Source organism: Phycodurus eques, chromosome 7, assembly GCF_024500275.1.
Source record: "Phycodurus eques isolate BA_2022a chromosome 7, UOR_Pequ_1.1, whole genome shotgun sequence".
In the NCBI taxonomy this organism is placed as follows: Eukaryota; Metazoa; Chordata; class Actinopteri; order Syngnathiformes; family Syngnathidae; genus Phycodurus; species Phycodurus eques.
This window is the reverse complement of record NC_084531.1, coordinates 5,782,227-5,799,798: the sequence shown is the minus strand read 5'-3', so window position 1 is coordinate 5,799,798 and position 17,572 is coordinate 5,782,227. Positions and strand designations below refer to the sequence as shown.

At 42.0% G+C, this 17,572-nt stretch overlaps 1 protein-coding gene across 3 annotated transcripts in view; it reads right to left on the bottom strand.

Moving 5' to 3' along the window:
* LOC133404842 (ephrin type-A receptor 4-A-like) overlaps nt 1-7,194 on the bottom strand; it is a 54,024-nt gene extending 46,830 nt beyond the window's left edge. For all 3 annotated transcript variants that reach the window (XM_061681232.1, XM_061681233.1, XM_061681234.1), the window contains exons 1-3: nt 6,880-7,194; nt 5,408-5,475; nt 2,596-3,259 (exon numbers count right to left, since the gene is read on the bottom strand). In XM_061681232.1, coding sequence (XP_061537216.1) covers nt 2,596-3,259; nt 5,408-5,475; nt 6,880-6,976 — 829 coding nt within the window. In that variant the 5' untranslated portion in view covers nt 6,977-7,194. The remainder of the gene's footprint in view (nt 1-2,595; nt 3,260-5,407; nt 5,476-6,879) is intronic.
* Between the last annotated feature and the right edge of the window lie 10,378 nt (nt 7,195-17,572).

The following is a 17,572-nucleotide window of genomic DNA, read 5'->3' as shown; positions in this document are numbered from 1 at the left end:
TGGAGATGAACAGCTTCAATATAACCACAGAAAGCCTGATAATTTTCCTGAAAACAAACAGACAGAACATGATGACAATGATGATGATGATGATGGGGATGATGATGTCTGTGGTGCAGAAACCCAATTGCTGCCAGAGCACTATATCCTTCTCCTCTCCCTCCGTAACGAGACAAATTGTGACTCCCATCGCTCTCGAGTGACATATGTAGTCCACTAATCTCCCCTCACCCCACCGGCACATCAACATCCATCCAAAAGTATGAACCCCGTCACCAGATGAGGAGCGAGAGGACACCCTGACCCCTACCCTTCCACAACAGAGCAGGGAAAGGGATCCCAAATGCAAACATACAGACTCCTCTCTTTTTTAATCAGGGGCCCCTTGGACCTCCGTGCCCCGGTTCGCCCTCTTGCTTTAGCCTATAGGCGACACCCTCAGCCCTCTCGGCCCACCTCCAGCACAGACACACACTCTACACAGCTGTCAAAACCCTGATGTCTTAATCAATCCTGGATCCGCAACCCTGTCAGACACAGTGCTAAGATGGATGCACGAGGGGATCACCTCTGACCTCTGCCAGGGTTGGAGAATGCAACTCCTACATGCCCCCCCCCCTCGCTCTCTCTCTCTCTCTCACACACACACACACACACCCACACACAGACACACACATAAACACCCCAATGAGTACCACCAGCCACACCGGGCTCTGTGCTGTCCCCAAACAATGACAGAGGAGAGTCCATTCATCCTGCGGTGGGAACCAGAGGCCAAAGTACCGTCAATCTGGCGCACACACAAATAAAATAAAACCATGATTATGAATACACATTCACAAATATAAAATTCGTACTGAACCTGCAGCGAGATTTTAACTGCATTAACTTCACACTCTTTATATCTCAAACTGCTTCTGTTAAATAGAAGCGAAATTAATCTTTCATAAAACCTGTCACACTAGGCAGTGTTACACAACTCATCGATGGCATGTGATGACTAACATTTTTGTCACTTAAGCACAAGCAAGCAAGCTTACAAACAGCATAAGGTTACCTAAATAACGTGTTATTCGATAGTCATTAGGATTCCAAGGAAAGAATGGCACAGCTAACTTAAATATAATGAAAGCAATGCAGTGATATAGGCATTAATGGATGTGGTGCCTTGAAAAGCAATGCTGCCAGTAAAGAAACTGCACATACTGTACATGTATAATGACCCCACATGCGTCATATGATCATGGCTTCCAAATTATTTATTACCTTTTGTGAAGTGTATGGCATATTTTCGACTGAAATTAAAGAGATTTACAGTAGTATTTAGAGGCTGAGCAAAATGGGGCATTTAGGAATGGGGCCGAGGTTCTCGTTTTGATTGAATTGAACAAATTCCAGTGAAAGCCATTTAGCATTCATTTAAAGTGTGTAACGAAAGACCAGTCCAGGTCTCCTTTTTCCGACCCTCCATCTATCCATCACTCTGAGGAAAGAAACACAGCCTTTCTGACAACTCAAATCAATTTGTTTTTGTACGTGAGCACAAGCACATGTAGACACACAGAACCATCTGTGACCACTTGGATGGCTTTTCCAGGGCTCCCAAAGCAGCTCGCGCTGCCCCTAAATCACAAGTCCTGTTTGTCATGCAATTAGTCCAAGATAAAGGCTCCCCATAAATAAGGAGATGTGTCCTTGTCTGCCCCCTTGTTAATCACCCATGCTCAGCCTATGACCTCTCACTGCTGAGGCCCCTGTGCTTATTGAGCGTGTTAGTGGGTGTTGTGCGGACTGCACCAGTAGGAGTTGTGACAGAATTAGCAGTGGTTTGTCTTGTCAGCTGAAAACTGTGCCTCGACATGGCAACATGCGGCATACAATCTGCAAAGCAATTCTACTAAAAAGAAAACCAGTACAACAAACTTCAACATTAAAAAAGAACGTAAAAACTCAAATTGTAAAAAGAAAAGGTTCTCTGTAAAAATAAATAAAATGTTTAAAGGCTTGTGTGTGTGTAAGTTAGTCCATAAATTAATTGTCATGCATGCAGTTCTGCCCTTCTGATTAAAAACCTGAGGAGAGAATCGCTTCTCTGACCTTTGAACCCCATCAAACAGCCCATTATAGGATCACAGCTTGCTGGGCCAAGAATAATTGTCCTCGAAGGCCTGTTCCCTTACAACCAAATAGCACTAGTTCAACTCCATCTCAGACCTGTGTATTTTCACGACTCTTATACTTGCTCAAAATGATAAACTCTCAACTACATTTTTGTCTCAAGCTCTGATGTCCAAATGGAGCCTCCCATCAATTCTCAAGAGATGAATCCAATTGCACAACACAGTGGGCCCACTAATTACTTCATCTACTCTCATTACTGCATCTATTTCCCATGCAGATGTTGAGAAGAAAACGCCATTGAAAACGCTAGAGACAAAAGATATCTGCCAGAGTGAGAGGTCGAGCAAACGGTCTGGATCAAGACAAGCGATCAGATATAAAAGTAATGGCAGGCGCAAGAGACGCGAATATATTAAATGTATAAGCTTGAGTGGAGTGACTGATCAATAAATGGAGAATGTTTCAGTTTCTTACCTTGGCAGGCTGCATTTCGCTCCTCGCACCCAGGGTTGCATAGGCAGTTTCCAATGGGCACCAACCACTCTCCATCGGCTCCACAGTACATTTTGGGAATCTCTTTCTCTTCTGAATTATCCACGCATGATCCACGAACTTCCACAAGCGAGGATGTATCGGCTCCAGTGATGGTATCAGGAAACTGGGCCAAGTTACGCACCGCCAAAGGACATTTCTTGTAGAAGACCCTGACTGACACAAGTGCAATGCATGCTCCGACATCCTGAAAGGCCAAATAGAAGCCCTTCCGGGTCAGGGCACCTACATCGCGCACCTCTGTATTAAGCTTCATGATGCGATCACCGATGTCCACCTGGGTGAAGCTTTCATCAGCGGCAATAGTGTCAATTTTAGCAAACTGGTTTTCACGGATGTAGCGCTCTTTGTCGTTGTTGGACTCATAGTAGTAAAGATTGAAGGTTTCCTTGCAAGTTCCCATGAGCCCAGGAAGGCTGTTGCAGTCTCGGAGGGTGAACTTGATCTCGATGTAGATGCGCTGGGCACCTCCACGAGGAATCCAGTCTGTTCGGAGCCAGTTGTTCTGGTTTGGCTCCATGACATTACACACCTGGTACGTCCGGATGGGAATGTTCTTCTCATCCATGATGCTCACCTCCTCCCACTGGTTGAAGCACACAACGAATAAATGTCACGAGAGGGCTTTCACCAATACTCTAAAGTCATTTTCATTAACACTGCCATAAAATGTGTTAAATTTTATGGAAGTTTAAGAACATTAGTCAATTACTGTTCAACTAATTTAATTTATTATTCACGTATCACACATAACTACTGTGGAAGATGCTCAATGCCCAGAATTATAGATACTTTGCAAAAGAGCATACAGGGAAGATTAATCCATATTTCAGCCTCAGCATGGCTATTAATTGATGGCAAAACTTAATGCATATTTCATGAATTGCACCTAATAAACTTGTTAGGTTCTAACAGACACTCATTACAATATCCATATTCATGGATTTTGCTGCTTGACTGTGAGAGAGGAAATGTACATGTACATAAATACGTCAAGTGATGCTTCATAAACTCATAACACACGTAACAAAATGTACCGTATGTGGCTGGTCCCTGAAATAATAGTGATACTGTAATACGTGCCCTATTTTACATCTGTAGACATGATAGAAAGTTGGAGACCGAGACGCACGTCCACTGCTGCTGTTAGTATGAACTCATTGTAGGAGGAGACATGGATTAGGGCTGCTTGGATTACATTATTGAGCATGACTTATTTCCTCTAAGCAGGGAAAGTGTTTTTTTTGTTTTGTTTTCTTTTTTTTTTTTTAGGGATGATAAAAGTCTGTTCTTTAATTGCACTACCCAGGAACATGCAGGGATTCAAATGGGATGTTTTCTTGTGAGCTTGGCTGTCAGCATGAGCAGGTAGAACGTCTGCTGCTGTCTCTCCATCACTGAAAAACTAAGAAGGCAATAATCATAACAGAGGAGTGTAGGATAACCATCGTGCTGTCAGATTTGTGTGGTACCTTAACATAAACACACCGTATTTAAAGCTTCAGGATGGTTACTGCAAAACATACAGTAGCTGGGACTGTACGACTGCAGAAAATATCCATCATTCCCCGCTGCTCTGAGCTATTCCGCTCTCATCATTTTGGATGCTTTTGTTGTGGAAATCAAGCAGAACCGCGATAAGGCCACAGCTTTCCCCAATCGTACGGAGAAAGCAGAATTTGACCAATTGTCTGTCTCTGGCGAGAGGGAGAATACATGTTTGCTGAGGCTGCCAGGGCCCTGTCAGTCACTTGTTTGTGATCCAATGGCAGAGGGCGGAATATGAGCACAACGCTGGCCAAGTTCATTGAAAACAGCTTCGGAGCAGAGCCGGCAACAGCTGCACCATACGGAATTCTGTTTCCCCTGAGCTCATATTCATTAAATAACATAATAGATACTCATTTGTATTAATTTTCAGAAAACAAAGGATTCACTTGAGCTCATGGTCAAACATGAGTAGCGATTATATATTCTATTGAGAAGGAGGATATCCAATGAGAGGTTAAGCACGACATTTTATCCGTAAGCGGGCTATTTTCCAGCAATGTTGCCGTCACTGTGGATGCCCGATTTTTCCTCATTGAATTCCTTGTAGACATCTCATGAGAGCTGGGATCGTACATTTGGTTGACCCTCCCCCCTGTTGCGCAAAAGCAACCCTCTTCCTCTCATCCAGCGGCTATAGCTAAACCCCACTGTACTTTCTCCGATATTCATTCGTTCCAGAGAACCCAGTCTCCACTTGCAAGCCAACCCACCCCCTCTCCCTTCCATTCTGGTCGAAAAGGATATAAAGTTTCTCCACAAAGGGCGATTCAATTCCACGTCTATTCAGGAAACCTGACGCCCACTGCAGTATTGCCCCTCTGACCATTACAGAGGAGGGCAGCAAGGAGAAAGGGGCGCATGTCTGATGGGGTAACGACAGGGGGTGCTCCAGAAGGTCTTCATGAAGCATAAGGACTGTTTTTAATCATTGTGTTTTTTAGTACTCCAGACAATGCCTCTTGATCTGAATCTCAGCACAAACCTTACAATAAATAATCAGGGATTGCTGTGAAGGCTTCACCCTAATCCCTTTTTTGGGTTCACCTGGATCACAATTTCCAAAGAGTAATGTGTATTTGTAATATTTAGTGATCTACAGTAATTCAAGAGCCATTGCCAGTAGATGAATGTTGTTTTTCAGAGCAAAAAAAGTTCTGACAAAGGGACCGCTTGCTGCACTTACCCCTCCTTCTGTTGGGTTGGCGACCCATCCTAGCTCCCCTTGAGCAGCTCTGGAGTCCAATAACGTGACTAGAAAACAGGAATAGGAGAAATGAGTGTTCATTCTGAGTCTGGTCATATACATCAGCACTGGCATGTATAAGGTAAACCACTGAGTTCCAACAATGTAAGAGGAAATGTGCTCCTTCTCGGGAAAGAGCCTAAAACATGGTCGAAGAAAATGTAGCTTTAAAAAAACGAAAGTCGTAAGCAAGGAGCTCATGAATGCGAAAATGGCGAGTGCATGTATATCAAATGTTAAAATGATAGATAGATAGATAGATAGATAGATAGATAGATAGATAGATAGATAGATAGATAGATAGATAGATAGATAGATAGATAGATAGATAGATAGATAGATAGATAGATAGATACTATTCATTTAACGTTTGAATATTATTTAAAGATAAAATTAAATTTACACATAACAAATAACAGCCGCCCCTTTCTTTGAAATAACGATTTTTATTGAGTTCCTGCATCGAGAGTGTTTAATATAGTCAGAATCAATGGCCAAAACGTGGGAGCGCCACGATTAACGAGAGAAATTGACGTGTAAGACAAAATTATTATATAAATAAAATGACAAGGAAAAAATAATTCTGGTATTTTATTTGTTTTTAATCTAACGTCTAAATCTAAAACCCATTCAAATTAGGCACGCGCATATAGTTTAAGATGAACAACAGTATACATTTGTTTAAATTCTGCCCCGCGCGAAACACGTTTGCTTTGTTGCACAGGTTATTAGAAGTATAAAGAGAAACATGGGGGAAGAAAATCTCCCCACGACCGAAACAAGAATGTTTTTTTTTTTTTTTTTTGCGTTTCATATTTGCAGCGTGACGCATAGCCTTAAGACTTGAAAACTACATGCCAGACCCGCCGGACCCGTGCAAGTAGGCAGCGGACCAGTCGCGGACCTTAAAAACCTTACGAGCTGCGCTGAGTTTCATCCTCTAAATGTTTCATCTGGCGTTTACAGTGCGTGTGCACCTTACAATCTCTAAAATTAGTCAAACCACAGATGAAATGGTAGCCACCATAGAACCAGAACGTGAAGCCGAGGAGTAAAGACGCCGTCCCGTCGGATTTAAAAACAAATAATAAAATAAAAATACATAAATGCGCAGCAAATTACGCGTCAAATTCGCTTGGAATGATCCCTCAAAGTGTTTTGTTTAGGGAGGTTTTTGGGGTGCAAACAAGCATTCGTCATCGGGTCTCGATAGGGGGTCCGAGCCGAGCCGAAGCGCCCCCGTCGGAGAGCCGTTAGTTTGACTCTTGCGCAAGCAAAGCAGTGGGAAAGCAGTGGGAAAGTTGCAAACTAAGCGTGTCTGTGATTTGTCACCAATTCAACTAATCGCTCAGGTGAACGCGCGCAGAGAAGATGAGCGAAATGAAGACTTTTTATGCCTGCGGGTCTCTTACCTTCATTCGACGGGTATGTCCGTGACGGAGAAACAAGTGGAGAAATTCCAGAAACAAGAAAGGCAACCGTGAACAAGATCCCCGCCATGAGTGCCATTTGTGTCCCCTGTCTTCTGTTTCTTCTTCTTCTTTCTTTCTTTCTTTCTTTTTTAAAAGTTGTCCAGCTGTCTCTCTCTCTCTCTCGCTGTCTCTCTCTGTCTCTCTCCCTCACCTTCTTCCCCAGTGGAATAAGGGACAGAAGCGGACACGAGCGCACAGACGCACCACCCGGCGCACCACGGGCTGGAGGCGGGTCTTCACAGACTTGCACCTCCCGTCAATCCAAATGGAAAATGGAGAGAGAAGGTGGCGGTATGGAGGGGAAGGGGAGAAAGGGGGGGGTGTCCCAAATAACCCCCCCCCCCCCTCACAAATCACCCTCTTTTCACCAGTTGGCAGGGACGAGATGGAGATGGAGAGAGGTGACATTTCCACGCGACATTTGTCACACAATCATAAAATTCGGTGGGTCACCGGGTGACATTTAAGGATAAACTGCGCCGAGTGTTGTCCCGACGGTCAACAAAACATTTCAATGCACAATGCAGCCATCTCTGTCTGGCAACGTTACTTCCAGGTTGACAGTGAACGGAAAGTGTACCGCCATCACTCTATTAACTACAGAACACACGTTGGCCCGCGTAATCCTCATCCAGTGGAAGCGAGTCGCTTCATATGCAATGCAGGAGTTGACTGAGCTGATCCAGCTTGTTGTCTGGCTCCAGTCAAGCGCAGACGCCGGTCCAAGGTGAGCCGCATCGGATCAAGGTCGCCACCTAGCGGGGGATATTGACGCCTCTTCTGCCTGCAAAAATTGGATGCACCAACAGCATAAGCGTGACCTACACGAGACACCGCATTGCACTTTGTGGAATTGACAATGCCTATTTTGGGATGGATGATGCGCCTACATTGGATTACCATCACTTGCTGTTGTTTTAATATTTGATCAATCATTTGTGTTTATCCAAACTCCGTGGATGACGACATGACGCCAAAAAAAAGAGAAAATGTCATAAATCACCAGTGGTAGAGTAATAGGGGTTATGCGTTAGCAAACTCTGCTTTGGGCAAAACACTTCCTTCTGGCTCGGGTCAATGGCGAAGGCCGATGGCAACGGGCTGAGACAAAGCATCAGTAGGAACTTTGAACATCTACAATGTCTTTTGTTTAACACAAGAGCTACAAAAGACCACAATATCTGGTCTCGTGACGTTTCGCATACAGCATAGTAGATTGCTTTATGTTGTGTTGCCCACTTTCTGGAACTACCACACTGTTAATCAGTAGAACACAAACCACCTCATGAAGAGGTATGTTTGTGTTAGTCTGTCCATCTCTTCGTTGGAGTTTGTCCTCTTCAGTTTTTTAATGTGTCAAAATCCATCTATCCATTCATTTTCTATCCTGCTTGTACTCTTTAGGGTTAGAGGTGAGCTGGAGCTTATCCAAGTTGACTTTGGAAGAGTGGGATGGTACACCCTGGACTGGTCGCCAGTCAATATTCAATGTGTCAAAATCATTAAAAACAAATGGTGGCACAAGTGCGTGGGTTTCCTCCGGGCACTCCGGTTTCTTCCCACATCCCAAAAACATGCATGGTAGGTTAATTGTAAATTCTAAATTGCCCATATGTGTGAATGTGAGTGCGAATGGTTGTTTGTTTCGATGTGCCCTGCGATTGGCCGATTCAGGGTGTACCGCCGGAAGATAGCTGGGATATAGGCTCCAGCAGCCCGCGCCCCTAGTGAGGATAACCGGTAAAGAAAGTGGATGGATGGATGGATGTTTCCGTAATGGTCAATACATCAATCCTTCAGAAGATGTTTGTGATACGATATTTATTCTGCTGAAATGTAATTATTGTTATCCAGGAATTTTTAAATGTACTATATTAGGAAAAAAAAGTAAAGTGCAATATTATTTCTTCATTAAGATGCATTCCTAAACAGAAAAGATTGTGGTGGTTGATTCTTATGCTTGATTAATTTCTGACTTTTCTGAGAAGTCCAGCGAGGTGGTATACAAAGATAAATTCCGTTTGAAATACATTTTTCATTTGTTCAAAATAGTATAACATTGAAAGCTCAGTGAAAATGAAAAAGTCCAAATTTTAAGCACTTCATGATTCGTGATGGTCTGTGAGAAAACTAGGTGGTGGTGATCTAAAACATTTGTTAAGTACTGCATATAAATATAAGTAATTGGAGCACAATAGTTTAGCCTCTGATGTACAGTACATGTATGTAACTATTGCAGCTCTTCAAATACACAATTAAAGTACCTCTGTTTGTAAGAGTAGAGCGGTTCTGATGCTTTAAAGTACATTTGTACAATGTGCAGAAATTGAGAACAAACTGGTTTTATTTGGAGATATTTTCTACACAGGACAGTAGAGTTAACAATATACTGTAAAAAAACAGCTGTGCCCGGGTTGGGGAGCTTTGATGAGGAGTGCGCTCCCTCATTGATGTCCTCCTACACGGGTTGTCTGTTGCTCCCAGGAGGTGTGCCCATTGCAGCGAAGGGTGATGGTGTCACTGTGTGGCCAGGATACAAGGTTCTCCAAGGCTACATACTTCAGACTACAGATAATTTCCCATAACACCACATTCATGGGAATCGGGATTGTGTCTATTTAACACATAATGTGGCCTTTATAGAGATAATTATTCAGCTGGGGAAAAAAAATCACCTTGCGAGAATACCCTTGAGCAAGTCATTCGATATCATCTCCAAGGCATTAGCAAAGGTGTCAAACTATTTTTTGTTGCATGCCACATTGTGCTTACTGTTTCCCTCAGAGGTCCGTGATGACTGTGAAACCATAAAAATGTTTAAGCGCCTCATCATATTATTTCATATACACACCAAATTTATGAACTAATTTTGGAATCAAAATTCAAGGATAGTAGTTTGTTAAACAGTTGTTCAAATTACTGTAAAAATGAGTTTGGTAAAACAAAAAAATGCTTGCAATATTTCACCGATATCATTTATGACATACATACAGTATGACAATTTGAAATTTTGGTACAGATTTTAACAAGAAACATGGAAGTCGGCACAAATGATTTGCTGTCGCGGGCCACACTTTTACACATTACTGTAAATTCTACAGTTATTTACAACATATCTTACAGTAAAATACTTTAAAGTGATTTTGCAGTAATTAACTACAGTTCCCACTGCATCATGGGATTTTGGTTGACGTCACAAAGCGAGTTACTGTATTTTGCATGCAGCAGAATTGGTGAAGCCGTGTGCTCCCAGCATGAATTGCGCCATAAAATGTTGAGCTGTTGCCACAATAAAGATGTTAATCCTTAATATTCATGAACGATCAGGATTAATGTAACATTGATCATGTCTGTTTATTTTACCTGTAGTATGTTTAATTTGTATCAAATGTAACCCTTGCGTTACATGTATGTTGCACTTTTTTTGATGAAACCCTGACTGTGGGTTGAGTACAAAAGAGTGACATCGCTGTATGTTAAGTGAAGCTCAACTAAGTACTTCCTGCCTTTTTCTGCAAGCCAAAAGAGCTCTCACTTACCTTGTGTAACTCATCAGCACCACAGTGAATAGAAACATTGATTTCATAATCAGAATCATCTTTATTTTTCCAAATATGTCCAAAAAAACACAGAAGGAAATTTTCTCCGGCAGTTGGAGCTGCTCTAGTCTGACAAAAACAGTCAATTGACAGAGAACACTTTTGAGACATAAAGACATTGAGAAAAACAGTCACTGAGAAATAAAGGGTTGGTAGTTATCTGGTAATGCGACAATTACCAAGGAACAATTATTATTATTATTATTATTTATTTATTTATTGACAATTGTGCAAAAGGATGCAGAGTCCTCTAGCACTTAGAGCAGTTTGAATGACTAATAGAGCAAGAGTCCGGTGCAATGACCATTGTGCAAAGGGCGCCGAGACTTCAAGGAGTCTATGCAGTTTAAAGTGACTAGTAGTGCGATAATCTGGGACAATGTCGACTGTGCAAATGTTGCAGATACTACTCAGTTGATTGTGTAAATAGCGCAGATGCTACTCAGGCACATGATTGGTCAACAACAGCTATGCAAATAGAGACTACCACAGTGGGTCCACGAATGATGTATTATTGGCCCGACAGAAATGTGACAACAAACTAAGACAAAAAAGTTGGCAGCATGTTGCAATGGAATTGTAAATTAGCTGTTTAAGAAGTTGATGGCAAGAGGAAATAATCTGTTGGAATGTCTGCTAGTTCTAGTTTGCATTGATCGGTAGTGCCTACCTGAGGGAAGGAGCTGGAAGAGCTGGTGACCAGGATGTGGAGGGTCTGAGAGGATTTTGCACGCTCTTGTCTTAGTTCTGGCAGTGTGCAAGTCCTCAAGGGTGGGTAGGGGGGTACCGACAATGTTTTCAGCAGTTTTGATTGTCCGTTGCATTCGGAGTTTGTCCTTTTTTGTAGCAGCACCAAACCAGACTGTGATGGAAGAACACAGGACTGACTCGATGACCGCTGTGGAGAACTGCCTCAGCAGCTCCCATGGCATGCCGTGCTTCCTCAGAAGCCGCAGGAAGTACATCCTCTGCTGGGCATTTTGGGGACAGAGTTGATGTTGATTGCCCACTTCAGGTCCTGAGAGACTATAATTCCCAGGAACCTGAAGGTCTTGACGATCGACACAAGGCAGCTGGACAGCGTGAGGGGCAGCTGTGGCGAAGGATGCCTCCTGAAGTCACGATCATCTCTACAGTCTTGAGCGTGTTCAGCTCCAGGTTGTGTCGGCCTCCCCACAGCTCCAGCCGCTCCACTTCCGGAATCTTCATATTAAAATACATCTCTGTGCTGACTGTGGCAGACTTTATTTCGCTTCCAACTTGGGTAATGATAGTGAGAGAGCACGGGATACTGTGGCTTGCTGAAACTGAGCAGGTGACTGAAAGTCATTTTCTACGACAAACGATACAAGTGTAACTTTGTCTTTGTTGTGGGAAGCATCTGGCATCCAGATTCGGCACATCCAAACCTTCACAGTCCTGTGCCGTTTTGTACAGTAGTTGTTGCACCGGGCTTCCAAGATTTGGCTGTGTATTGCTTATTTCTACTGATTGTTTCATATGGGTGATGTTACTCCTAATAAAGCTGCCTTGACTGCAAAGCATCAACGGATAATGTGAAGCTTTGTCTTCTCTCTAAGATTCCTCACAGAGGCGGGATAGTTTGCATAAACATTTGTATTTCTCAGAAGGGGTGTTTGAATGTTTAGGTGCAGTCTCTGTGGGATCCTGGTCTCTTTAGCCCAATGTAGTCAAGAAATGTATTATTACAACATGGCAAAAGAAGCAACTTCAGTCAAAAAGTTTGACAGGTTTCTAGAAACTGTGCTTTTGATCTTTTCTTAGCTGCTAATAGTCATAGACCAATAATGCTGGAGGTTGGCTGATGCCCGGGTGTGGCCCTTGTGTGTGGTGGTCCTAACGGAGCGAGAGTGGGGAGGTTTGTGCCTCTTGTCTCCCTTTGTTTGTGTCACAGTGTTTTTGATTGATTACACTCTCGTCATTTCCTTTATCTTCGTTTCAACACAAAGCATCTTTTTTTTTTTATAAGAGGGGCACACGCTCATCTTTCCCTCCTTTCACTGGCCCACTCAGCTTTTTCCAGATGGCATCTGCTGCCCACACATCTGCATTGTGTGCCAATCACACACACTGACTCCCAATCCTTTGTTGGAAGTGACAGAAGCACACACGCCCTCTCAAATTAACTCACAAGCTTATTTTTTTCACGTTGCATGTCATGTGTGATGATATAATTTTGGGGAAAAAAGTATATTAAAAAAAATAATAGTTAAAACATTCAACATTTGCCTTGATTTTCTGCAGAAAATATAGATCAAATTATTTGTGTTGGCTCCTGTCGCTTGTGGACAGCTTCCAACTAAAATGCAGAGAGGTAGAGCACTACAGCTGATCTGAACAGCAATTCCCACTCACAGCAGTACTGCACCACAGACCTGCAATTGAATTGTTATGATTCAAATATTCCAGGACACCAGGCAATTTCCAATTCTTTTTCTCATCTGCTTTTCTCAAATCTGCTTCAGGGTCACCATCATTTACTGTGTTAACTCTACAGGGAATTTTAAGCAACATCCATCCATCCATTTTCCGTACCGCTTATCCTCGCGAGGGTCGCGGGCGTGTTGGAGCCTATCCCAGGTATCTTCGGGCGAGAGGCGGGGTGCACCCTGAACTGGTCGCCAGCCAATCGCAGGGCACATATAAACAAACAACCATTCGCACTCACATTCACACCTACGGGCAATTTAGAGTTTTCAATCAACCTACCACGCACGTTTTTGGGATGTGGGAGGAAACCGGTGTACCCGGAGAAAACCCACACATGTACGGGGAGAATATGCAAAGTCCACACAGGTGAGGCAGATTTCAACCCTGGTCCTCAGAACTGTGAGGCAGATGTGCTAACCAGTTGTCCACTGTAAGTTTAAGTAACATTTTAAGTTTATTACTTCACATAACTGCCCATGTATATTGCTATTTTCTTCTTTCATTCTTGTTCTAACCTTATTTAGGCATTGAGGGTTCTTTTCAAATTAGCGTTGCAAAAAAAAAAAAAAGTCCATCAAAGACAAGGAAAAAGCGAAACATGCATTCTTTTATTGCTTGCAAAGCTGAGGTCTCGTGAGTTACGCCAAAGTCTTGCTTCATGTCTTACTCAACACTTGTTCTACCTCTAAGGTTCTGTACGACATTAAAGGCAAGTTTTTCAAATATTCTGGTCAAATTCTGTAAATATGTGGGGCTGAATGTGATGTGATGTGAATGTGACAATTAAGACATTTAAGTGGAATATTTTTGTGTTCAGCTGGTGATATTGATCGAAACGTAAGCGCTGCAGGCAAAAAGCCGTCCCAATAATGTCAATAGCATATCGGCACAAGTCAAAAAGCACCTGGAATCTTATCCAATCAGTCACACAGCGTCACACATTGATTGCCAACTATGCAAGATCCACTTCATGCCCACCCCCTTGTCTTCATACAGTTTTAGTCATTGTCTTATGTAAGCCCCCTAACTCCCTCCTGCTGGCCTGTGACCCCCAGGCTGCTGACCCTCCCCACTACCTTCGGATCCCCGTCACACAGAGTTCCTGAGGCCACAGTGAGGACGGCGGTCCCCAGAAGTCAAAGCGAGTGGGAGTCAGTGAAGAAAAGGGAGAGATCAAAGCAACAGCAGGACAGCTACGGTTAACCAGAATGTTCAAGATGAGATCAGATCCACTGGACTGGAAATCAACACACATACGCAAATCAGCACACAAAGCCTTCTCCTTGTTTTGTGTATAACAGTGAGTCTATCGCTGCACGTAATCATCCAAATCTACTTACTTTTGCATTCCAATAAACGTTTTGTTCACTGGTCCGAGAAATTTAAAGACTGTGAACAATGTCGGTGTCATGATCCCTTTCACATTTTAATTCTTAAAACCTTCAAATTTTTATCCTGCACCAGTAAAGTATGCGCATGCGAACATAATCCATTGAGCTATAGTAAATAAGTCCATATGGGGTAAAATAAACATGACAAAGAAGAAGAAGAAGAAGAATCACCTTTTATTGTCATGAACATGCATGCATGTAAACGAAATTTGTTCTCTGCATTTAACCCATCACAGTGAACATATACATGTTAGTGGAACACACTGGAGCAGGGGGCAGCTGAAGCTGTAGGACGATCAGTCAGAAAATATAGCCATGCCATACACATTTTACATTCCATGTCTTCCGAGCTCTTTTTCTCAATACTTATTATCACTCCCAAGTTTCACTTATTGCACTTTTCCCGTTGTCCATTTTACTTTTTGTTTTCAACACGTTTGACTTACGCACACTATTTCATGAGCTGAGATCAACATGAATTGTAATATCTGCAATTCAAATCTTGTTTTTTTTGTTTTGTATTGGCTTCACAATGCTTAAAGAGGATTGTCCTTGCAAATGAAGCCCATGTATACCAAGTTACCTCATTTTAAATCGGGTAGCCTTCTGTAAGATGAATTGTCGGGCAGTGCTTAAGCATTAACTCAAAGTACACATCAGCTATCTCTGGGCAACTTTAACATTTCCCTGTAAAGGGTTGTGCACTGAAGTCATTTGGCAGCTGCCTAAGGGATGGGGGTTGGGGGTTGGTAGACGCAAGGAGATATTTTTATAGCATGGCGTCAGGCACTTTAGAGTACCTCTTAATTGTCACATTTATACAAGTATCGACAAGGAGGTGGACAGATGATAGTATGCAGAAGATATGGATGATATGTATCTCTGCATTGTATGTCTTTGCAAAAGAATGTCATAAAAACAAAGTCAAGTACGAGCTGTCCCTCTCTGATGTAAGTTACAGTTTCAAAAAAAGTGCATACAGACAATTAGGAGGACCATAGTGTGATTGCGTACGTGTAACGAGTGATGTCATAACCCAACTTTGTGAGAACCAAGAGGCATAGAAGGCAGTGGGAGTTTAAAAGTATCAATGAACATTTGGTCTTTCAGATGCTCCTCCCACAAAACTGTGTAACCAAAAGCTCCTGAAGAACAGTGGCCGTTTTCATTTTCGTCATTCAACAGGTTTCAATGCCCAATTACAATTTCATACTAATATCCAATTTTGTTGACTAATGTTAATTTACATCAATATTTAAGTGCAAGTCAATCCATATCCGATATCCTGTGTAACCAGCACCAGAGACAATCAAAATATACACACACCCAAAAAGAACTACTGACATCAAATATATAAATATATTGTGGTCACAACGTCAGCCTCATAGTCTGGAGACTATATTTGCATGTTCTCTCCATTGTTGTGTGGGTTTTCTCTGGTACTTGCACACCCCAAAAACATACTTTTTGTTGGATCCATGAGGACAGTATAGGAAGTATAGAAAATGGATGGATAGATGGATTACATGTCTTTTACAGTGGCCTAGACTCTTGATTAGATCATTAAACTTAACCATGTTGAAACTGATTGGATGGCAAGAAAAACAGTACTGTAGTTATAATCATTATGGGTGCAGAATTTCATAGTTTTCATCATTTAACAATGAATTGGTTAATCATTTCCACATGGCATTTCTTTGCAAATATAATGTTTAAATCTTGGCCTAACAATTAGTTGTGATGTATCAACTATTGAGATCGTGTTGTATTCCTTTTTTTTTCCCTTGACAAAATGCCAAAGGACTATTAAAGTCATTTTTCACATTCACTTGCAATTTTTGAGACATGTTCAATGCCTATTTAAAGGGGGAAGTTGGGAATTAAAAACAAACAAAAACAAAAACAAAAAACATGACTGGAAAAAGCATGACAGATGATGAGCCAATCTTTACTGTGCACTCATGGACACACTCATTGCGGGCACACCACTGCAGCCTCGTGCTCACCTGTTACCTTGGACTTCAGGAGATTTGCTGAAACTAAGGCAGAATATCCACCTTTGGAAATAAAAAAATGTCCATCTCTCGTTTGACGATAACTGGGCATAATACTAGAAAACAGAAGCAGATTGAAGAAGCAACAAAAGAAGGAATTTGGACAGATCCCCTAACAAAACAAGGGTCACCATAGAAGTTGCCTTTCAGAGGTGGAAGGAACTCAGGCAGTTGAGAAGATTCAGAAGCAACGGGGATTTGGCAACAGTTCCTCTCGACAGGTAATTTTATCACCTTTTTTTATTTTAAATTGAATGTACATTCCAAAAAATAGAACTCCTAAAATTCAGTGTTACGCTGTATTATGAATGAGTCAACGTAGCAGCCATGGGTAACAATGGAAAGAGAACTCTGCAGATACAGAAAAATCGTCTCACCAATAAAAAACAAATAGCGTTCAGTTGTAAATTTGCTCTGACACCGTGTCACACAGAAGGCAAGTACTGTACTGATGATTCTTAATAAAAGAAAGGATGACCTGGACTTTGCTTTTAAAATGAGGATTGACGGGTATGAATCTGTTATTTTTGCGTCGTCAAATTTGAGCAAATGTTCCAGGTGCAGTAAAGAAGGGCATCTTGTTAATGCGTGCCCTGATAAAGTTGTATCAAGAGATGAGAGCAGAAAGCAGGTTCCAAATTACAAGGAAACTGAACAAGTGAAGAACAATGACGTAAAAATCCAACAGAGAGCACAGTGAGAATTGAAAAAAAAGAGCAAACGGTCTTTGATGAAACAAGTAAGCCCAATGAAGTTAGTGAACTAAGTCGTTGAAAAGAATAAAGATACATAATGTGCCAAACAAGGGGTAACAAACAAAGGGGGGAATAAGACATGGCCAACAAAAGGAGAGCATGTGGCGACTGCTGTGTGGTGGAGACGGTGCTGCAAGAGGAAAATAATGTTGACATGGCAGAAGGTGAAGCATTGTTCAAAGTATCGCATTTAAAAAGAAAAACGAGAAACACTTCAAAGTGCTCAGGAAGAAAGAAAAGTGCAGTTGATAGAAATATTGAAGAGAATAGTGAACTAAAAAAAAAAAAGATGGGAGCTAGTCTAACTCAGAGTTTGGTTGTCATTTAGACTGAGCAGACTGCGATGGAAGAGCACAGAATTTAAAGGGACCGATATAATGTGT